A 24,222-nucleotide genomic window follows, 5' to 3' on the forward strand; every position below is an offset into this window, starting at 1 on the left:
AATACGAGTTATCATTACCAATATGACAGCTGCTTCTATAAAAATGTTCACTCCTTAAAAAACTTCTCAAAGATAGTGAAGTGACAGAAACATATCTGAAATATACTTTGCGTTCATGTGAAAAAGTCAACTTATTTATTAGAATCCTAACGCTTCCTGAGACTCCTAACACTCAACTGTAGTATTATACCTAAAATCCAAAATTAATCTCCAAATAATGAAATTTTTCACTAAACACTGCAGTGGATCCTACACATGTAACCACTTCTTAGAATTCTAAGAAATGAAAATGCTGGCTTCAATGTACATGCATGTGTCATTCCATTTCCATTTCCCTCTTCTTTCCTTTCATTTCACGTAGGCTGTGCACCCAATGTGGGGCTTAAACTCACAACCCCAAGATCAAGAGTTGCATGTTCTACTGGCTGAGCCAGCCAGGAGCCCCATATATGTACATTTTTAAAATTTTGATACTTTACAGTCAAAATGCCACCTAATTTACATTCCACCAGCAATATTATGAGGGTCTTTTTTTTAAAAAACAATTTTTTTAATGTTTATTTATTTTTAGAGAGTGCATGTGTAGCAGCAAGGTGGGGGCACAGAGATAGGGAGAGAGAGAATCCCAAGCAGGCTCTGCACTGTCAGCTCAGAGCCCAACTCAGGGCTCATCTCACCAACCATGAGATTTTGACCTGAGCCAAAATCAAGAGTCAGATGCTCAACCAACTGAGCCACCTACGCACCCCTTCTAAATAAACAGAAGTTTATTTAGAAAACAAAAGTCAAGGTGCCTGGGTGGCTCAGTCGACTAAGTGTCTGACTTCAGCTCAGGTCATGATCATGGTTTGTGAATTCAAGCCCTGCACTGGGCTCTGTGCTGATGGCTCAGAGCCTGGAGCCTGCTTCAATTTTGTCTCCCTCTCTCTCTGCTCCTCCTCACACTTTGCTTCTCTCTTTCTCTCAAAAATGAACACAAGAAAGAAAGAAAGAAAGAAAGAAAGAGAGAAAGAAAAGCTTGACTTGAAGGGAAAACTATCTAGGATTCATTTAGAGTAATTTATCCTTATGTAAAGACAGATTGCCCTATATGTAACAGCTTCATATAGTTATAAAAGAAAAACATGAGAATTCGCCATTCGAATAAAGTATGCAAGGATTTTTATGCTGTTCTTTTTTTATTAAACATTGAGAGAAAAATAACTTACTGGAATATAAAGATAAGAGCTGAATGAACATACCACTAATGGAGAAAGGGGGTATTTTCACAGAACCAGCATTTTTCCCCATCCCATCTTCATTTGATGTCAATCAAAACATACCATTGGCCATTTAATTTAAAAAATACAATATACTCATGCACATACACATACAAAATGAAAGAACAGAGAAAACTATACTGTGGTAGTCAGGATGTGGTAGAACCAAATTGCGGTTTCCTGAGAATGTCGTGGTCTGGAGGAACAGAGTTCTGGAGTAAGGTAGCCAGTTCTCTTTTTAGTAGATGCCTGCTGTCTGCTGCTGGAACACATCAATTGTACCTTCATCCTCCATTTCCAACTGTGCAGGCTTGTCTGGTTCATTGACTGGCTGCCCATCAAATCAGAATCTAATCTGCCTTACTGACAAACCCTGCCATTCACAATAGGCTTTCATTAGTTTACTAAGTGGTTTATGTCTCTTAATCTTAAACTGCATCATAGAACCATCCTGCCCTGTCACCTTCAAATTAATATGATAGTTGTCCTCAGTCTTTACTCCTTCCTTGGGCTTTTCATCAGCCACAGTAAACACCAGAGTCTCCTTCGCTGCTGCTTCACAAGAGAGACACCTGGTATCTCAGGGAACCAGCACACAAGCATCACCAGGAGAGCAGCAGAAGGAGGAGGCAGGAGTGGAGGAGGGAGCAGGCATGCCAAGAAGGTCTGTTTGTAACATATCTCGATAACACACATCACAATCTTTTCCAAATTTCATAAACATTTTACAGTCCATAAATTAAGAAATTAGCTCTCTTAAACATGCTGCAAGTATTTTCATAGTTTGGTGTTTATCTTTTAACTCTGTTAATGAAAGGTTTTACTGTTAGAAATACAAAATGTTATAAACAGGTAAATTTATTAATCATTTCTGTGACAATTTTTAATTCTGGTGTAAGTTTTGAAAGTGGGCTTTCCTATCCCAATATAAAATAGGTTTCCTTACTACTTTCCATTTTATGAAGAATTCCAACTATTTTTAATTAATTCTGTTATAAAGTAGTGATCTACTTATCACTTTTTATGCAGATGAGCATTCTTTCTTCTTGATCTTTATCTAAACCACCATTTAATGAAGTGGTCACATGAGATCCTTCTGTAACAGAAGTCCTCCTTTTAAAATTTAACCTCTTTTTTTAATGTAACTGTTCTTATTTATAAAAAAGATGTGCAAGTCTTTATAAAGAGGCTAAATAAATGGAGTCTCCTTGTAATAGGAAGAATTGATACCCTACCAATGTTAACCTCTTCTAAATTAAACCTACAGATTCAAGTCCATACAATAAAAAAAAGTCCTACCAAACATTATTTAGGGATTTAACAAACTGATTCCCAAATTCATAAGGAAGAGCAAAAGGTCAAGACACTAAGAAATCTGTATTCGTCTCCTATGGCTGCGATGACGGATTAGGGCCACAAACTTGATGTTCTGCGTTACATTCACTCATCTTCTCTCTGGTATCTACAGATCAGTGTATTCTATTAAATGTGGGTGGTTATTGTTGGGCTATCAGATAGAAGTTTTCTAAAAATTAGATGTTATATAAGAGTCATGAAGATTTCTTTCAATAATGAGGGAAGATTATCTGGTAACTTCTGCCATAATGCCATAAACATTTTTCAAAGTGCTGTTTTTGTTTTTATTTTTTACATTATACAGACTTTAGGTTCTGAACCAATTTCTCTGCATAGGTACTAAAGACAACCCAAGGTCTTTTTTCTTTCTTTCTTTTTTTGCAGGTTGTCATTTGTGTGTGTGTGTTTTTTAATTTACTTATTTAAAATCAAGTTAGTTAGCATACAGTGTAATATTGTCTTCAGGAGTAGAATCCAGTGATTCATCACTTACAAATAACACCCAGTGCTCATCCCAACAAGTGCCTTCCTCAATGCCCCATTTAGCCCATCCCCCTTCTACTTCCCCTCCAGCAACCCTGAGTTTGTTCTCTGTGTTTAAGAGTCTCTTATGGTTTGCTTACCTTTTTTTTCTGTCTGCTTTTTCCTTCCCTTCTATGTTCATCTGTCTTGTTTCTTAAATTCCACATGAGTGAAATCATATATTTGCCTTTCCCTGACATTTCACTTAGCAGAATACATTCTACTTCCACCTACCTTGTTGCAAATGGCAAGATTTCATTCTTTTTGATCACCAAGTAGTACTCCTTTGTATATATATGTATATAAACATATACACAACATCTTTATCCATTCATCAGTCAATGGACATTCTGGCTCCTTCCACAATTTGGCTATTGTTGACAATGCTGCTATAAACATAGGGGGGCATGTGCCCCTTCAAATCATCATTTTTGTGTCCTTCAGATAAATACCTAGTAGGACAATTGCTGGGTCATAGGGTAGCTGTTTTTAATTTTTTGAGGAACTTCCATACTGTTCTCCAGAGTAGCTGCCACCAGTTTGCATTCCCACCAATAGTGCAAAAAGGTTCCCCTTTCTCCACATCCTCACCAACATCTGTTGTTTCCTGAGTTGTTAATTTTAGCCATTCTGTCAGGTGTGAGGTAGTCATTGTGGTTTTGATTTGTATTTCTATGATGATCTGATGAGCATCTTTTCATGTGTCTGTTAGCCACCTGGATGTCTTCTTTGGAAAAGTGTCTGTTCACATCTCCTGCCCATTTATTCACTGGATTGTTTGTTTTTTGGGTATTGAATTTGGTACGTTCTTCTTAGATTTTGGATACTAACCTTTTATCTGATATGTTATTTGCAAATAGCTTCTCCAATTCAGTCAGTTGCCTTTTAGTTTTATGGATTGTTTCCTTGGCTATACAGAAGCTTTGTATCTTGATGAAGTCCCAATAGCTCATTTTCGTTTTTATTTCCCTTGCCTCTGGATACACGTCTAGTAAGAAGTTGCCGCAGCTGTGGTCAAAGAGGTTATTGCCTGTTTTTTCCTCTAGGATTTTGATGGTTTCCTGTTTTACATTTAGGTCTTTCATCCATTTGAATTAATTCTGTGTATGGTGTAAAAAAGTGGTCCAGGTTCATTCTTCTGAATGTCACTGTCCAGCACCATTTGGTGAAGGGACTGTCTTTTTTCCATGGATACTCATTCCTACTTTGTTGAAGATCAGTTAGCCATACATTTGTGGGTCCATTTCTGGGTTCTCTATTCTGTTCCATTGATCTGTGTGTCTGTTTTTGTGCCAGTACCATAAACTGTCTTGATGATTACAGCCTTGTAATACAGGTTGAAGTCTGGAATTGTGATGCCTCCAGCTTCGGTTTGTTTTTTGTTTTTTTTTCAACATTACTTTGGCTATTCGAGGTCTTTTCTGGTTCCAACAAATTTTAGGATTATTTGTTCTAGTTCTTGAAGAATGCTAGTGTATTTTGATAGGGATTGCATTGAATGTGTAGATTGCTTTGGGTAGTATAGACATTTTTTTTAATGTTTATTTTTGAGAGAGAGAGCATGAACAAGGGAGGGGCAGAGAGAGAGGGAAACAAAGAATCTGAAGCAGGCTCCAGGCTCTGAGCTGTCAGCACAAAGCCCAACATGGGGCTCGAACCCACGAACCACGAGATCATGACCCAACCCGAAATCAGACACTTAACCAACAGAGCCATCCAGGCACCACGGGTAGTACAGACATTTTAACAATATCTGTTCTTCCAATCCATGAGCATGGAACATTTTTACATTTCTTTGTGCCTTCTTCAATTTCTTTCATAAGCTTTCTATAATTTTCAGCTTACAGATCTTTTACCTCTTTGGTTAGTTTTATGCCTAGGTATCTTATGGTGTTTGGTGCAAATGTAAGTGGGATCGATTCCTTGACTTCCCTTCTGCTTCATTATTGGTGTATAGAAATGCAACCAATTTATGAATGTTGACTTTACATCCTGAGACTTTCTTGAATTCACATACCAGTTCTAGCAGTTTTTAGGTGGAGTCTTTCAGGTTTTCCATGTAGAGTATCATGTCATCTGCGAAGAGTGAAAGTTTGACTTCTCCCTTGCCAATTTGTATGTCTTTTATTTCTCTTTGACATCTGATTGCTGAGGCTAGGACTTCCAGTACTATGTTGAACAGTGGTAAGAGTGAACATCTCTTTCATGTTCCCGACCTTAGGGGGAAAGCTCTCAATTTTTCCCCATCAATGGGGAAAAACCAAAGTCTCTTTCTAATCAGGACATTGACTTAAAATGTTTTTTCTACCACCATCAATTGAAAGAAAATTGTTCACAAAAAAGCAACTTTGTTCTCATACCTAACATATTCATTCTTGAACTACATAATGTTTACTGAGCACCTGTTATATGCCAGACATTATACTATATCCAGAGACATGAAGATGAAAAGACATACCTCTGCCCTCAGGAAGGTTAAGAGATAGTCATACAAATGAATACACTGTAATAAAATAACCAAATTACTAGAAGTAAATAGCACAGTGTAGGAAAAGTTCCTATGCCCATCCAATGGGGACGTCTTCACCAAAGCTATGAGCCTTAAAGGAAGAGCAGAAGCCTTCAGGTGTTAAGGTGATTGGTGGGAAGATATAATACAACAAATATCATTAACAAAGGTACAGGATCACAGAAAGCAGTTTCTCATTCAATATTGCTGAAATGTAAAGTAACAGAGAGGGATAACAAGAATTAAAGAAGACACTGTGGTAGACAAAGATACATATATGTAGGTAGGGACACTTAAGACTTTGAGGTGTCTGTGGGCTACCCTTACATCCACTTATTTTTCTGCCACATTGTCAAAAATCAATTTCATGTTTTAGTAACTTGAAGAATGATGCCATTTACAGAAATACATTAAAAACTCATTCAGATTATACAGACATGTGAAATTAGAAAGAATAGATCTAACAAACATACTTAATGCCTATTTCCTATTTTCTCCAAGATCTATTTCTATCACAGGATCCTTCTAAAGGAAAAGACGTTAGATAATATATGAACACACATACATATACACATAAGCTGTGACTGAATTTAGATGCAAGAAAAAAAATTTTTTTTTTTAAAAGTACGTTTTGTTTTTTAAGACACTGAAAACTTAACCCAACATGTTTCTCTTTTCACTTTAGCCACCAGGAAACCTAAGAACCAAATCCAATGCCTGAGATCTTTAATCAGCTCATTTCTAGAATCTGATAATGTTTCCTTTCTTTAAGTAGTGGCTATTTAGTTATCTTTTTTATCACTAAGCATTCTATTCCATGTTTTATGAAGGCCTATAAACCATGTAAAATTATTTAGATGCAATAAAATTTTTAATAAAAAGTAAATGTTAATGCAGAGGCAGCTCACAGTATTTGAAACAGTTTATTTTAGTAAGCAAATTAATCAGGAACATTTATGTAAATAATCTGCTCAGTAAATCACTTCTTCCTAAATACACAAAGATAAAGTATTTCAATTAGGTCAAATTAATTTTTCAAATCAGTAAGACTCAAAGAATATAAACTAAAGACTACATACAAATTAAAGAATAAAAAAGAGTCTAATGTCATATATATAGAATTACTAACTTTGCATATCGAACCCTTAAAAATATATTCAATTATCAAATCAATTTATTCTTATAAGCAGTTTACAATTCACAAGGACTCCTACAATGACACATTTTCACTCATATCAGTTCAAAGTTCATCTGTACCATTTTTAACTTATTTAATTAATGAACATATGGTACTTGTTTCTGTCCTTATACATTACCATTTATGCCTACCGAATATTCTTTACGTTTCTGATTTAGGATATTTTAATCTAATTTTCCTTGGGAAAACATTAATATATCCAGACTGGAGAAAGACAAGTGTTTTTCAGTCATCAATTGATACTAAATTTCTTCTCTAAATGCAAAAAAGTAAAAAATGGGGAGCAAGTTACTTTGTATAAAGCCAATTTTCAGTCTCATTCATTTCAGAGAACCTCTTATTATCAACATCTGATGTATAATGCCTTGTAAACTTATGTTAGGGTTTTTTGTGGGGTTGTTTGTTTTTTTCAAGGAAGTATGGACATCAGGTAAAGAAAGTCATTCCTGACAGATGGCACACCAACAGGTATGTTGGGACTGCTCCAGCTTACTGACTTAAGAGTTTCAAGGCCACGGTAATGAAGAAAGGGAATTAGGCAGAGCCAGTGGAATCCATAAATTGAGATTATCAGCTGACAGTCTAGGGAAACGAAGATAATTAGAATTCACAGGCAAAGCACCAAAGAAGAAAGAGACACACACAGTGAGAACTCAGTATACTGGGTAAAGTCCCCTTCCTTATGATCATTAAGGAAACTTCCTAAGAGAAAGAACTATGTGAAAGAATTTGAGAGAACAGTAACAGATGCTCACACAAGACTGAGAATAGCACCTGTTTCCAAGAGCTGAGCTAAAAAAAAAACCAAAAAAACAAAAAAACAAAAAAAAACAAAAAAACACCTCACTATTTGCAGGGCATTCATTGAGCAGAATACTTGGAAAAATGTTGCCTCATAAAAGTAATAATTAGTCCCAGATAGATCCATCAAGAAATCATAAAAACAAGACTTGAAATGCTCAAACTGTTTTCAAGTAATTTAATTGCATCCCAGAATAGAGCTTAAGAATTTATAGGAATACAAAAATACCCAAAAGCTAAGAAGGCCAAATTCACAATATCACCTATCCCAAGATTGGTAGCAGAGAAAGAAGCAGGAAAAAAAACCCAGGATAAGGAAAATAATCAATTGATTAAAACTGACCCAGAAGTGACAGAGGCTAGAATGAGCACAGAAGTATGTCAAGTTACTTTAATTGTATTCCATGTGTTCAAGAAGTTAAAAAAAGACATGCAAATGATATAATTCTATACCCAAAATGAACTAAATAAAAACTACAACTGAGATGAAAATTAAGTAAGATTAATGGCAGACTGCATAAAGCTGAATACTAGTGAACTTGAAGACAACAATAGGAAGTATCCATGATAAAAAACAGAGAAAAAAGAATCCCCCAACATGAAAAGAATGTCCGTTCTTTTCAAGCCAAGAGACCTTCTAATATACTACTACTACTTTCCCAATATACTAATCTAATATTAATACTCTCTCATATACTAATAAATGAAATTCCAAAAAAGGAGGGGAAGAAGAAGTAGGAAAACATGATCAAAATTACTGAAAACGTAAACTCAAGCAAGCTAAGAAGCTCAATGAACCCCAAAAGCCAAGAAATACTAAGAAAACTACACCACGGTACAACTGCTCAAAAACAGAGGAAGAGAAGATCTTAAAAACAGCTAGGAAAAAAAATGATGTTACTTGCAGAGTAAGGATGATAGCAGATTTATCAAAAGTAATGCAAGCAAGGGGCACCCGGCTGGCTCAGTCAATGAAGCATGTGATTCTTGATCTCGGGGTTGTGGGTTTGAGCCCCATGTAGGGTGTAGAGATTACTTAAAAATAAAACCTTAAAAAAAAAAAAGCAAGCAAAAAGATGGGGCGGGGGGAGGGCTGGGAGCCGCATAGGTGGCTCAGTCCGTTGCGCATCTGACTTCAATTCAGGTCATGATCTCACGGTTCATTGAGTTCCGTGCTGACAGCTCAGAGCCTGGAGCCTGCTTTGGATTCTGTGTCTCCCTCTCTCTCTGCCCCTCCTCCACTCATGCTCTGTCTCTCTCTCAAAAATAAATAAACAAACAAACAAACAAACAAAAGACGGGGGAATAAAATGTTTAAAGGACAAAGGGAAAAAAGCCATCAACATAGAATTCTAAACAAAGCCAAGTATCTTTCCAAAAAGAGGCAAAATAAAGACTTTTCACACAAACAAAAGCATAAAGAATTCATCACCTACACACCCTCATCATCACAAATAAACATTAAAGAAGTCCTTCAGACAGAAATGAAATGATACTGGAAGGAGGGAAATAACTATCTCTGCAAAGAAATGAGGAGCAATGGGCAATGATTCTTTAAGTAATAATAATTAAAAATCCTTAAAAAATAACTGCGTAGGGGCGCCTGGACAGCTGAGTCAGTTAAGCGCCGACTTCAGCTCAGGTCATTATCTCATAGTTCACAGGTTCAAGCCCCGCATCAGGCTCTGAGCTGTCAGCACAGCACAGAGCCTGGAGCTAGCTTCTGACTCTGCATCTCCGTCTCCATCTGCCCCTCCCACACTTGTGCTCTGTCTCTGTCTCTCCCTCAAAAATAAATTAAAAAAAAAAACCTGCTTAAACAAAATAATATATTATAGTACATTATAAATTTAAAAATTTTGCTTAAGCAAAGCAACATGTATAAGCAACAGTATAACCAGAAAAGTATAAAGACTGAGGGGAGAAATGAAAGTACACTCTTACAGAGTTGTCATACAAAAGAGAAGTGGTGTAAGTGGTATATCACCTAACAGTAGCTCTGATAAGATAGAGATGTTTATTATAAATCATAAAGCAATCACTAAAATTATAAAGTAGGAGATTATGACTAAAAAGTCAACGAGGGAGATTTTTAAAAGAATCATAAATTTATTCAAATAATAGAAAGAAAGAAAAAAGAGAACTAACAACAGGCCAAATAGAAAACAAATAGCAAGACAGGCTCAAACTTAGCCAAATCAATAATGACATTAAATGTACATCATCTATATCTAAATGAGTACTTATTGGTCTGAATCTGGACAGAACAATTCCAAGTAAGGAGATGGAGTCAGTATTCAAACGCCTCTCCAGGAGAAAAGTCCAGGACCAGATGGTCTCACTGGTGAATTCTACCAAACATTTTTTTTTTTTTAATGTTTATTTATTTTTGAGAAAGAGACAGAGCACAAGGGGGAGAGAGGCAGAGAGACAGGGAGACACACAATCCAAAACAGGCTCCAGGCTCCCAGCTGTCAGCACAGAGCCCAATGCGGGGCTTGAACTCACAAGCCATGAGATCATGACCTGAGCCAAACTTGGACGCTCAACCAACTGGGCCACCCAGGCGCCCCCTCTACCAAACATTTAAAGGATAATTACCAACTTTTCTCAGAGAGAAGAGGGAATACTTCCGAACTCATTTTACAAGGCCAGTGTTACTGTGACATTTAAAAAAAAAAAAAAAAAAAAAAAGACAAGGACACTGCAAGGGAAGAAAATTATAGGACAACATCCCTAAATAACATAGATGCAAAAATCCTCAACAAAATAGGAATACACCAAACTCAACAATACACTAAAAGGATCATAGCCATGATTAAGTAGAATTTATTTCAAACTTGCAAAGATAGTCCACCATCCACAAATCAATGTGATTCACCACATTAACAAAATGAAGGATAAAAATCAACATGATCATCTATTGAGATGCATTTGACAAAACTCAACATCCACGCATAATAAAAACTCCCGACCAACTGGGTATAGAAGAAATGTACCTGCACATAATAAAGGCCGTATATGACAAGTCCACAGTTGACATCATACTCAATGATGAAGAGTTGAAAGATTTTCCTCTAAGATCAGAAAGAAGACAAGATGCCCACTCTTGTCACTTTTATACGACATAGTATTGAAAGTCTTAGCCAGAGCAATTAGGCAAAAAGAATAAGAGACATCTAAATCTGAAACAAAAACATAAAACTGTTTCTATCTGCAGATAACATAAGAAACCTTAATGACTCTACCAAAAAACCGTTAAAACTAATAAATTCAGCAACGTTGCAGGATACAAAATCAATATACAAAATCCAGTTGCATTTCTATATACTAACAATGAACCATGAGAAAGAGAAATTTAGAAAATAGGGGCGCCTGGGTGGCTCAGTCGGTTAAGCGGCCAACTTCAGCTCAGGTCATGATCTCGCGGTCCGTGAGTTCGAGCCCCGCGTCGGGCTCTGTGCTGACAGCTCAGAGCCTGGAGCCTCTTTCAGATTCTGTGCCTCCCTCTCTCTCTGACCCTACCCCGTTCATGCTCTGTCTCTCCCTGTCTCAAAAATAAATTTAAAAAATGTTAAAAAAAAAAAAAAAAAAAAAAAAAGAAAGAAAATAAACCCAGGGGTGCCTAGCTGGCTCAATCAGTAGAGCATGTGACTTGATCTTGGGGTTGTGAATTCAAACCCCACATTGGATGTAGAGCTTACTTAAAAAACAAACAAAAACCAAAAAACCACTTACAACTCCATTAAAAAGAAAATTACCTAGGAATAAAATTAACCAAGGAGATGAAAGATCTGTACACTAAAAAGTACAGGACACTGATGAAAGAAATCAAAGAAAACACAAATAAACAGAAAGATTCCAGACTCATGGATTAGAAGAATAGTTAAAATGTCCACAGTACCCAAAGCTATCTAAAATTCAATGGAATCCCTATCAAAATTCCAATGGCATTTTTTACAAAAATACAAAAAACAATCCTGAAATTTGTATGGAACCACAAAGGACCTCAAACAGCCAAAGCAATCAGGAGAAACAAAAACAAACCTGGAGACATCAACACTCCTTGATTTCAAATTCTAATACAAAACTAAAATAATCAAAATGGTAAATATTTGCATAAAAACAGACACCTAGACCAATGGAACAAAATTGAGAGCCCAGAAATAAACCACCGCATAAATGGTCAATTAATTTACAACGAAGGAGCCAAGAATGTACAATACAAAAAGGATAATCTCTTCAATAAATGGTATTGGGGAAACTGGACAGCCACATGCAAAAGAATGAAACTGGACCCCTATGTTATAAAATATGCAAAAATTAACAGTAAATTGAAGACGTGAACTAAGATCTGAAACCACAAAACTTCTAGAAAAGCATATAAGTGGTAAGCTTCTTGAGGTTGGTCTTTTTAAATTTTTTAATGTTTATTTATTTTAAGAAAGAGAGAGACAGAGTACAAGCGGGGGATGGGCTGAGAGAGGGAAGGAGACACAGAATCTGAAGCAGGGTCCAGGCTCTGAGCTGTCAGCCCAGAGCCTGATGCAGGGCTCAAACTCATGAACCACAGATCATGACCTGAGCCTAAGTCAGACAGCTGACTGAGCCACCGAGGCGCCTCTCCTTGACATTGGTCTTGATGACTGGATTTGACAACAAAAGTAAAGGCAATAAAAGCAAAAATAACCAAATTACATCAAACTAAAAGGCTTCTGCATAACAGGGGAAAGCAACAACAAAATGAAAAAGCACCCCTCAGGATTTGGAGCAAAGATCTGCAAATCATGTAACTGATAAGAGGTTAATATACAAAATATATAAAGAACTCATACAACTCAATAGCACAACAATAAACAATCCAATTAAAAAATGGACAGAATATCTGAATAGACATTTTCCCAAAGACATACAGAGGGCCAACAGGTAAATGAAAAGGTATGCAACATCACTAATCATCAGAGAAATCCAAATGAAAAACAATGAGATATCACCTCACACGTTAGAATGTCTATTATCAAAAAGAAACAGATATTGGCAAGGACGTGGAAAAAAGGGAACCCTTGTATGCTGTTGGTGGGAACGTAAATTGGTATAGCCACTGTGGAAAACAGTTGGGTGGTTCTTCAAAAAATTAAAAATAGGGGCGGCTGGGTGGCTCAGTCAGTTAAGCGTATGACTTCAGCTCAGGTCATGATCTTGTGGTTCATGAGCTCAAGCCCTGCATGGAGCTCTGTGCTGACAGCTCAGAGCCTAGAGCCTGCTTCGGATTCTGTGTCTCCCTCTCTCTCTGTCCCTCCCCCGCTCACATTCTCTTTCAAAAACAAATAAACATTAAAAATTTGTTTTAATTAAAAACAGAACTACCATATGATCTAGCAATTCCACTTCTAGGTATATATCTGAAGGAAATGAAACCAATATCTCAAAGAGATATCTGCACCCCTTGTTCATTACAGCATTTATAATAGCTAAGACATGGAAATGACTTAAGTTGTTCCAAAGGACGAATGGATAAAGAAAATGTAATGTTTGCGCATGTATACACATAGGTATACACGCTATACACGCTACACATATGTACACAATGGAATATTATTCAGACACAGAAAAAGAAAATCTTGCCTTTTGCTACAACACAGATAGACCTTGAAGGCATTAAGAGAAATAAGTCAGGGAAAGACAGATACTATATGTTTTCAGTTATATGTGAAAACTAAAAACAAAAAAACTCACAAAAACAGAAAAGAATGGGGGTCTCCAGAGGCAAGAGGTGGGGAAAATGGGTGAAAGTGGTCAAAAGGTATAAATTTCCAGTTGTAAGATAAGTAAGTTCTGGGGATATAATAAACAGCATAGTGACAAAGAAAAAAAAATGTACATCTTCCAAACATTTTCATTATGAGACCAATCTCCAAAGCAAAGAGTATTACCAGACATAAAATGATCATTTCATGGGGTGCCTAGGTGGCCTAGTCAGTTAAGCATCTGACTCTTGATTTCAGCTCAGGTCATGATCTCATGGTTTGTGAGTTCAAGTATTGTGTGGGGCTTTGCACTGACAGTACGGAGCCTGCTTGGGATTCTCTCTCTCCTTCTCTCTCTGCCCCTCCCATGCACACACACACTCTCTCTCTCAAAAATAAATAAACTTAAAAAAAAATCATTTCATAATGGTGAAAATCAATTTATCAAGAGGAAAGAATAATCCTAAGTGCTTGGTACCTAATAACAGAACTTCAAAATACATGACACAAAATCTGATAGAAGTGCATAAAGAAATAGACAAACCCACAATTACAATCAGAAACTTCAGTCTCAATATTGATAAAAACAAGCAGACAGCAATTCAGCAAGGATATAGAAGTCTTTAACGACACTATCAAGCAACTTGTCCTAATTGACATTTTTAGAACAACAATTTTAGAACATTCAATCCAACAGAATACATATTGTTTTCAAGTGCAAATGGAACATGTATCAAGTTAAAACATATTTGGGACTATCAAGTCAATTTTAAAGAAATCAAGTCCTAAAACACGTTGCCTGACTATAATGGAATTAAAGTAGAATTCAATAACAGAACACTATCTGAGTAATCCACAAATATTTGAAGCTAAAGAACACAATTGTAAATGACCAATGGATCAAAGAAGAAATCAAGAGGGAAGGTAGAATGTATTTTGGACCTAACTGAAAATGTAAATACAAAATGCCATAATTTGTGAGATGTTACTTAGGAAAAATTTGTATCATAAAATGCCTACAGTGGAAAAAAAGGTTCTCAAATAAGTAATCTCAATTTACATTTTAAGGAACTAGAATAAGAGCAAATGAAACTAAAATTAAGCCAAAAAAAGAAAAAAAGAAAAAAAAAGAAAGAAAGAATCAAAATCAAAGCAGAGATCAATGAAATAAAAATAGAAAAACAGAAAATCAGTAAAGGCCACAAGCTGGTTCTTTTAGATTTATAAAAGTGAGAAGCCTCTAGTCAAACTGATCAGAAAAAGAGAAATTATCAATATCAAGATTAACAGAGGTGAAATTAGGGGCGCCTGGGTGGCTCAGTCTGTTGGGCATCCAACTTCAGCTCAGATCATGATCTAGCAGTTCACGAGTTAGAGCCCCACATCAGGCTCTGTGCCGACAGTTCACAGCCTGGAGCCTGCTTCGGATTCTGTGTCTCCCTCTCTTTCTGCCCCTCCCCTGTTCGTGCAATGTCTGTCTGTCTGTCTCTCTCTCTCTCAGAAATAAACATTAAAAATTTTTTTTAGGGACGCCTGGGTGGCTCAGTCAGTTAAGCGTCCGACTTCAACTCAGGTCACGATCTCGCGGTCCGTGAGTTCAAGCCCCGCGTCGGTCTCTGGGCTGATGGCTCGGAGCCTGAAGCCTTCTTCAGATTCTGTGTCTCCCTCTCTCTCTGCCCCTCCCCTGTTCATGCTCTGTCTCTCTCTGTCTCAAAAATAAATAAACGTTAAAAAAAAAAAATTTAAAAATTTTTTTTAAAAAAGAGAAGTGACATCACCACAGATTCTACAGATATCAAAAGAATTATAAAGGAGTATTATGAACCACTTTATGCCTATAAATTTGACAACTCAGATGAAATGAAATTTCCTTGAAAAAAAAACTACCAATGCCCACTCAAGAAGAAATAGATAACCTGAATAGCTATCTATTAAAGTAGTTAAAAACATTCCCTCAAAGAAAACTGCAGATCCAGATGGCTTCACTGGTGAATTCCACCAAAACCTTAAGTTAAAAATAAAGCCAATTACGGGGCGCCTGGGTGGCTCAGTCGGTTAAGAATCTGACTTCAGCTCAGGTCATGATCTCATGGTCTGTGAGTCTGAGCCCTGTGTAGGGCTCTGTGCTGACAGCTCAGAGCCTGGAGCCTGCTTCAGATTCTGTGTGTCTCTCTCTCTGCCCTTCCCCTGCTCATGCTCCCTCTCTCTCTCTCTCTCAAAAAATAAACTAAAAAAAGTTTTTTAATAAACCAATTCTACATAAATATTTCTCAGTAAGGCTAGCACTACCTGGTATCAGAGCCACAAACATTATAAAAGAAGTACAGGCTAATATCTCTCATGAATATAAATACAAAAATTACAAACAAAATTTTAGCATATCAAATCAAACAATATATAAAAATGACAATACATCATGACCAAGTGAAATTTAATCCCAGGACTGCAGAGTTGATTTAACATTTGAAATCAGTAATTTTAATTCATCATATTAACAAATAAAAAAAAAAAAAAAAACCTGTTCATCTCAAAAGAAGTAGAAAAGGCATTAAACAAATCCAACATCCATTCCTGATCCAAACTCTCAGTAAAAATGAAACTCTCTCAACATGATAAATTAAAGGTATCACATTGTATAGTAAAAAAAAAAAAAAAAAATTGTTTGCTTTACCCTCCCTTAAGATCAAGAACAATACAAGGATGCCCACTCTCACCACTTCTACTCTACACTGTACTAGAGGTTCTAGTGAGTTCAGCAAACCAAGAAAAAATAAATGCAACCACATTTGGAAAGGAAGAAGTAAAACTGTCTTTATTCACAGATGAGACTATGTAAAAAATCCAAAGGAATCTATAAAAAATTAATATAGAATAACTAAATGAGGTAGCAAGATTTCAGCACACAAGCTTAACACACAAAAAAATCAGGGGTGCCCGCATGGCTCAGTCGGAAGAGCATGAGATTCCTAATCTTGCAGTCCTGAGTTCAAGCCCCACACCAGATGCAAAGATTACCAAAAAAAACTAAAAAAAAAAAAATGTATTTCTGGGGCACCTGGGTGGCTCAGTCAGTTGAGCATCTGACTTTGGCTCAGGTCATGATGTGACAGTTTGTGAGTTCAAGCCACAAGTCAGGCTCTGTGCTGACAACTCAGAGCCTGGAGCCTGCTTCAGATTGTTTCCCTCAGTCTCTGCCCCTCCCCCGCCCACACTCTGTCTCTCTCTCTCAAAAATAAATAAACTTTGAAAAAAATTGTATTTCCTTACACTAGCAATGAACAACCAGAAATGGATATAAATATATCACTTACAACAATATCCAAAGTGGAAAATATTTAGGGATAAGTAACAAAAGATGTGTAAGACCTATATGTTAAAAACTACAAAACACTGTCAAGAGAAATTAAAGCTGTATATAAATGGAGAAATATACCTTGTTCATAAGTTAGAGAACTCAATATTATTGTCACTTTCTCCCCAAATTGACCTACAGATTCACCACACTGTGAATCAATATCCCAGCAGGAATTTTTATTTATTTATTTTTTAAAGAAACTGACAAGATAATCTTAAAACTCATATGGAAATGTTAAGGACCTGGTATGGCCCCCACACCCCATAACCCCCCCCCCCCAAAAAATCTCTGAAAAGGAAGAACAAAGTTGCAGGGACAACACCACTTATTAAGTTACCGTAAAAAACAAACAAACAAAAACCTGTGTCTGTGTGCGTGTGTAGGGAGAGGGAGGGGTCCTGGCTCTAACACAAATAAATAGATCACTGGAACAAAATAGAAAGTCCAGAAATAGACCCTCGTATATATAGACGAACGACTTTTGGAAAAAGCGCAAGGGCAATTCAGTGAACAAAAGGCTGTCTTTTTCAAAAAATAGTTCCGGAGTAATTGGACATCCATTCACCAAAAAAAAAAAAAAAAAAAAAAGCCAATCCTATCTCAAACCATATTTACAAAGTTAACTCAAGATGGATCATGGATCTAAAAAAAAAAAAAAGATGGATCACAGATCTAAATATAGATCCCAAAGTTATAACTTTTTTTTTTTAATGTTTATTTATCTTTGAGAGACAGAACACTAGCAGGGGAGGGGTAAACAGAGAGGGAGACACAGAATCTGAAACAGGCTCCACTCTGAGCTGTCAATGGAGAGCCCAGCACACGCTAGGACTCACAGACCAAGAAATCATGACCTGAGCTGAAGTTGGATGCTTAACTGACTGAGCCACCCAGGCACCCCTGAAATTATCAAATTTCTTGAAGAAAGGATAGGAGAAATTCTTTGTGACTTTGGCTTAGGCAAAGATTTTGGATAAAACATAAACTATAAAAACCAAAAGCATAAACCATAAAAGACAAAATTGATACATAGACCTAATCAAAGATGTTAAGAAAGGGGCGCCTGGGTGGCGCAGTCGGTTGAGCGTCCGACTTCAGCCAGATCACGATCTCTCGGTCCGTGAGTTCCAGCCCCGCATCAGGCTCTGGGCTGATGGCTCGGAGCCTGGAGCCTGTTTCTGATTCTGTGTCTCCCTCTCTCTCTCTGCCCCTCCCCCGTTCATGCTCTGTCTCTCTCTGTCCCAAAAATAAATAAAAAACGTTGAAAAAAAAATTAAAAAAAAAAAAGATGTTAAGAAAAACAATCCAAAGACTGTTAAAAAAAAAAAAAAAGCTCTGTAGGCGCACTGGAGTGGCTCAGTCGGTTAAGCATCTGACTTTGGCTCAGGTCATGATCTTCACGGTTTGTGAGTTCGAGCCCTGCATCAGGCTCTGTGCTGACAGCTAGGAGCCTGGAGCCTACTTGGAATTCTGTGTCTCCCTCTCTCTCTGCCCCTTCTCTGCTTGTGCTCTCTCTCTCTCAAAAATAAATAAACATTTTTCAAAAATAAAAGAAAAAAAAAGCTCTGCAAATCACACATATGATAAAGTACTTGTATCCAAAAAATATAAAGAATTTTCAAAACTGAATGAAAGCAAACGAATGAAAGCAAACGATTCGACTTAAAAATAAATGAAAAATTTGAACAGACACTTCAAATGTTATACAATAGCAAATAAACACAGTTTAAAAAGCTCAGTATTATTAGATATCAAAGAAACACTTAATTATAACCACTATATACTTATTATAGTGGTTGAAATTAAGAAGACTGGCCATACCAAGTAAAGTAGTGTTGGTACATATGTGGAGGAAATCATCCTCATACCCTGCTAGTAAGAATGTAAAATCGTAAAAAACAGTATGGCAATAAACACACAACTGTTATATGCTCCAGCCATTCCATTTCTAGGTATTTATCCAAGAGAGAAGAAAGCAGGTGTCTATAAACAAGTACATCTCACAGCAGTTTTATGTGTAATAGCCCCAAACTGCAAACTCACATATCAACAAGTAAATGGATAATCAAATTGTGGCATGTCTATACAATGGAATACTAGTCAACAACAAAAGCAATATATTCCTGACACACCACAAACAAGAGAGATGGATTTCAAATAAGGCTGAATAAAAGAAACCCAACAAAAAAGTAAATACTGTATAATTCCATACACACACACACACACACACACACACACACACACAGTTTCACCCAGGGAAAGGAGGCAAGCAGTTGCGTGCAGGGGCGGGAGAAAGGGATTACAAAGGAGCAAAAGGAAATTTTGGGAGGCTATAGATATATTTGCTACCTGGAATATCTGAGTATGTTCCTAATCTTAAGTGTCATAATGGCTTCACAAGGTATGTATATCAAAATTATTCATTTCAAATAAAATGCTTTGAATATGTGCAATTTATTATACACCAGTTATACTTCAATAAAACTGTTAGAAAGAATGATCTAACAATAGTCAATATATTTATCAGCTGAATAAGCACTCTTTTTATTTTTAAATCATTAAGACTGAACTGTTACCTTGCCACAGAAGAAATTAACATTTAGTCAATATCCAATATATGCAGGTCTTATGTTAGCTACTTTATATATGCTAACTTAGTATCATTATCTTAAGGCTTTTATTTGAAAAAAAGGGGTGGGGAGAGAGGATAAAACTTTAGAAACTAGACAAGGCTTAATTTCTATTTTTTAAAAACTCTAACTTCCAGTTCCTACAAATAAAATATATAGCAATATCAATAAACACAGCAAATTTAAATATAAATCCTTCAGAGTCAAGTTCTACAAATTCGGCTGGAATTGTGTTATGTGTCCCAAGCGAACACATGCCAGAGCAAAGTCTTAGATTGTATCTTTAAATTATGTTCTCATATATTTGGATGCACTGAATTCTCTACAAATACCCTGAACGAACAGCAGTTCATTTTAAGGGTTAAAAATATAGTTCAGATGGGACCAAACAAAAATAAAAATCCTGTGTCATTGGCAATGCCCACTTTGCAAACTTGCCCCTACTTTAGAAATGATTTGAAATGACCCTTTCATCTACAATATAAGGTACCTGATTGGTGGCCCTCTAAGATGTCTTACAGCTTTTGTCACTCTACTTTCTCCCATTCATTTTCTAAGGAATTACATTAACCATATTTCAAGCAAAATAAAACTGTAACCATTTAAAGATACAAAATATTTTATTCAATTAATTAATATAGTAGAACCAAGGGGTGCCTGGGTGGCTCAGTAGGTTAAGCGTCCAACTTCAGCTCAGGTCATGATCTCATGGTTTGTGAGTTCAAGCCCTGTGCTGGGCGCTCTCTGATGTCAGCACAGAGCCACTTGGGATCCTCTGTCTCCCTCTCTCTGCCCCTCTCCCATGAGTGAGCATGCATCACAGGTGCACTCTCTCTCAAAGATAAAACATTAAAAAAAGAACAAAGTACAACATTTGTGGTTCTTGTTTTGTTTTTTTATATTTCAAGTTTTTATTTAAATTCTAGTTAGCTAAGATAGAGTATAATGTTAGTTTCAGGAGAATTTAGTGATTCATCACTTACATACAATACTCAGTGCTCATCACAAGTGCTCTCCTTAATACACATCACCCATTTAGTCCATCCCCCACCCCTGCCCACCTCCCCTAAAGCAATCCTGTTTGTTTTCCATAATTAAGAGTCTCTTTTATGGTTTGTCTCCCTTTTTCTTTCTTTCCCCTATGTTCCTCAGTTTTGTTTCTTAAATTCCACAGATGAGTGAAATCATATGCTATTTGTCTCTCTCCGAATGACTTATTTTGCTTAGCATAACATGCTCTAGCTCCAACCACGTCGTTGCAAATAGCAAGATTTCATTCTTTTCTATGGCTGAGTGATATTCCATTATGTATATATATCACATCTTCTTTATCCATGCATCAGTCAATCGACATTTGGGCTCTTTCCATAACAAGTACAACATGTGGAGGTCTATCTTGCACTTCATATCCTGACAAGGTTTCTAAACCTCAGCACTATAGACATTTAGAGCTAGAACATTGTTGTGATGGATTATCTTGTGCAATGTAAGATATATAGCAGCATTTCTGCTACCCACTAGAGGCCAGTATCCTCTCCCCCTATTTGTGACAACCAAAAGTGTCTCCAGACATTATCGCCAGAGGGAAAAAATTGTCCCTGGTTCAGAACTACTGTTCTGAAACTACTGAAGTGTAAAAAGAGACAAACCAAAAAATAGGCTCTTAACTACAGAGAACAAACATGTTTACTGGGCATGTGAGGGGGGGGGGGGGGGATGGGTAAAATAGGTGAAGGGGATTAAGAGTATACTTATCTTGATGAACATTGAGTGATATATGGAACTGCTGAATCACTACTTTGTACACCTGAAACAAGTATAACACTATGTTAACTACACTAGAATTAAAGATTCGTAGGGGCACCTGAGTGGCTCAATGGGTTAAGCGCCCGACTCTTGGTTTCAGCTCAGGCCATGATCTCACAGCTTCCTGGGTTCAAGCCTGTGCTGACAGTGCAGAGCCTACTTGGAATTCTCTCTCCCAATCTCTCTGTCCCTGCCCACCAGCACTGTCTCTGTCTTTCTCAAAATAAATGTACTTTTAAAAAAATAATAATAAAATAAAAATTTTTAAATAAATAAAAATAAGGCTACGGAAGCACAGTAATCTCTCTTATGGACCTCCTCCACTGACAAGGCAGGGAGTTTGAAAGCACAATATTCTCTATTTGAAGGTTCTTAAGGATATTTTAAGTGTTTATATACAGCATATGCTTCATTTTTTAAAAGCCCATAAATAAAAAGCAAAAGTGTTTTTTCAAATTAGTTTTGTCTTCAAACCAAGGAAGCCAGACCCTACAAAATACCTGACACGTGTGGCCTCTTAATTTAGACCAAGTCACCCAGATGTAAAAACCTTTTACGCCCAAGATGTATGAACCGTTCCCTCACCTCTATAACTAAGGAATACAGCAGTTAATTTAGGAAATGTTAATACTCTACTGGAACTTAACTTTATAGCTCCGACTTTACTCAAGCTACAGTCTGTCCCAAATAGGTGCCAAATTCCATTAAGTCTCCAATTTCAAACTGCAATTATCTGGGATATATCTCCTACACTCACACATTGACTTTCCCTGTTGCACTCTTAGCCAAATCTTTTGTTCAATGACTTAACTCAGAAGTAGAATGAAAATAAAAAGATCACTATCTCAACTATATTAAGTTTTATATTTTCTTGAAAACTGGATCTCTTTTTATATTGACAAACTGGATTTAATTGCTTTCTTATTCCACAGGAATAAATACAACTTACCTGTGATAAAGATTTGCTGCCATAAATGTAGGAAGAGTAAAAAAAACAAAGACATGAAATCTGGGCTCCAGTTCTGGCTCTGCTTCCTAGCAGCTGGATGACCACTTAACATTTCCAGACCTCAGCTTTCTAATTTGTAAAATAAGGAGTATAATAATATCTACCTCTACAGTTACTGTGAGAATTATAATTTATGTGAAATCATCTTGTAAAACATACAAATGTTGGGTATTACTAGTGGTATCCTGATGGTATGAGTAAACAACAGAGTAGAGAAACATGCAGCAAAAACACAGGACTTACATCACGAATTAAACGTCACTTTTCAGAAAAACACTCATTAGGAAAAGAGCTTGAAATAATACTCTGAACTAGGATTCAGGCATCTGGGTTCTAAACTCAGTTCTGCCAATAACTCTATCAATGCAAAGTAACTTGCCTTTTCACCTCAAATTCCATCTAAAAAGATCCAAGTACAGGACCACATGTTCCATAAGTACCAGTACAGCCCTCATCAGCCTATGAAATGAGCAAGTATCCAAAAGATTCGTTTAACACTATTACCACAATTCAGAGCACTGTTTGGTCTGCCAGCCAAACGGATGTAGAGAGCAACAGACAATAAAAAAAAACTAAGTAAAAACAGAATCGTAAACAATTCTCGAGAAGCAAAGGAAGCTATAAACGACTTTGCTTTCTGTAATTAATAATAACCTTCCCTCTAAATGACAGTAATGATGAACAAGGTACACTAACAGAAGGGCGGGGCTGTTGCCCTAAGATTTTTGAAAACCAGCCACTTCCCAAAGAGGTGTAACTGCTTCCTCGCCCTCGTTAGCCAAGAAACTTGAAAGATTAAGGTTTATATTGTTTGAGAAGGTTTTGTTTTTTTTTTTTTCACTTGGATTGGGATGGCGGTAGTCACCTGACACATATTCCATAAACACCATTATCGACAACACCAAGCCTCCGGAAAGTCTAAAAGAGATCTAAGTTTTTAGAGTAATACTAGTTTATAAAAATGAGTTCGGGCTATTAACTCAAAATTAGATAGCCCTGTGTTAGCGGTGATTAGTATTTGCCAACTGCCAAGTTTTCCCTTCCCCAAATTATCCGCCCCCCCCTCCCCGCGTCTCCGCGGAGGCGACGCCTTGCCCTCTACTCCCGCACAGCGTTAGGGCGGGAGGGAGAGTCCCCAGGGGCTCCCAGAAAAGTGAAGGCCTTTAGGCGCCGCCACCCCTCGCTCCTCACCGATGACGATGCGCAGGTGCTTGAGACGGGTCAGCGCGTCCTTCTTGGTGTCCAGCACCTTCTGGGTAGACTTCTTCACGTCCCCGTGCGGCTTCTTGGAGAACATCCTGCCGCTGCCGCCGCCACAGCCGACTCGGGGACTCCGGCCCCGGCGGCGGAAAGTGGAGAGAGTGGGCGGGGAGGATACTAGCCTAAGCAGCTCATTCACTCCCCAGGCTTGCGGGCCCCGGCGCAGCCGACTCCTCTCACATCCAGGCCAGGGCCGCCACCTCCTCCCGCCTCGCGCCGCGGCTGCAAAGCACCTTCGGTTCCGGCTCCAATATGGCGGATACCCTCTCCCAGTCCTGCACGGAGCGAGGGAGACCCGGGCAGGTCGGCCGCCGTCGCCTCCACTGCCTCCTGAGGCCGCCTCTCGCCGCCACAGGCCGGGACCCGGGACCGGGAGCCGCGGAGGTGGGGCTCTCGGCGGCGGCAGCACAACTCCTCTCTCCCTGAGGCCCCCTTAAGGTTAAAGCTTCTTTAGCAGCTTAGACCCTGCACAGGCCGAAACGGAGATGAGCGCGGTGATGTGGTTTCACGACTCTGCCGTCGGTGGCGAATGGTCCCCGTGGCAACCGCCTTCTGACGTCAAGGCTTCTTGACGTCATGCCAGCGTGAGATCATCCGTGGCCTTTATCACCTTTGCTTTCCTGTGTAAGGCGCCAAAGGTAGAGCCCGAGAAAGTCAGGGAAAGGAATTACTGCGTGCGCCGTTGTACGCAAAGCTCCCTGAGTGGTGTCGTGTAGTGTTTGTTTAAAAATAAGGTCCTTCATCTCCACTGTTAACCATGTCATAGTAAC

The 24,222-nt window shown here is 37.7% G+C and overlaps 1 protein-coding gene and 1 pseudogene across 6 annotated transcripts in view; both read right to left on the minus strand.

The window, feature by feature from the left end:
- The window catches only part of RALGAPA1 (Ral GTPase activating protein catalytic subunit alpha 1), a 265,198-nt gene extending 241,222 nt beyond the window's left edge, over positions 1 to 23,976 (minus strand). For 3 of the 6 annotated variants that reach the window (XM_053889353.1, XM_019426141.2, XM_019426147.2), the window contains exon 1: positions 23,384 to 23,976. In XM_053889353.1, coding sequence (XP_053745328.1) covers positions 23,384 to 23,489 — 106 coding nt within the window. In that variant the 5' untranslated portion in view covers positions 23,490 to 23,976. The remainder of the gene's footprint in view (positions 1 to 23,383) is intronic. The other 3 variants (XM_019426152.2, XM_053889355.1, XM_053889354.1) reach the window with 1 other exon arrangement.
- LOC109253269 (small ubiquitin-related modifier 2-like) lies at positions 1,118 to 23,082 on the minus strand (annotated as a pseudogene).
- Positions 23,977 to 24,222: the final 246 nt, after the last annotated feature.

This window comes from Panthera pardus, unplaced genomic scaffold (assembly GCF_024362965.1).
Source record: "Panthera pardus isolate Hobbes unplaced genomic scaffold, ASM2436296v1 HiC_scaffold_24, whole genome shotgun sequence".
NCBI lineage: Eukaryota > Metazoa > Chordata > Mammalia > Carnivora > Felidae > Panthera > Panthera pardus.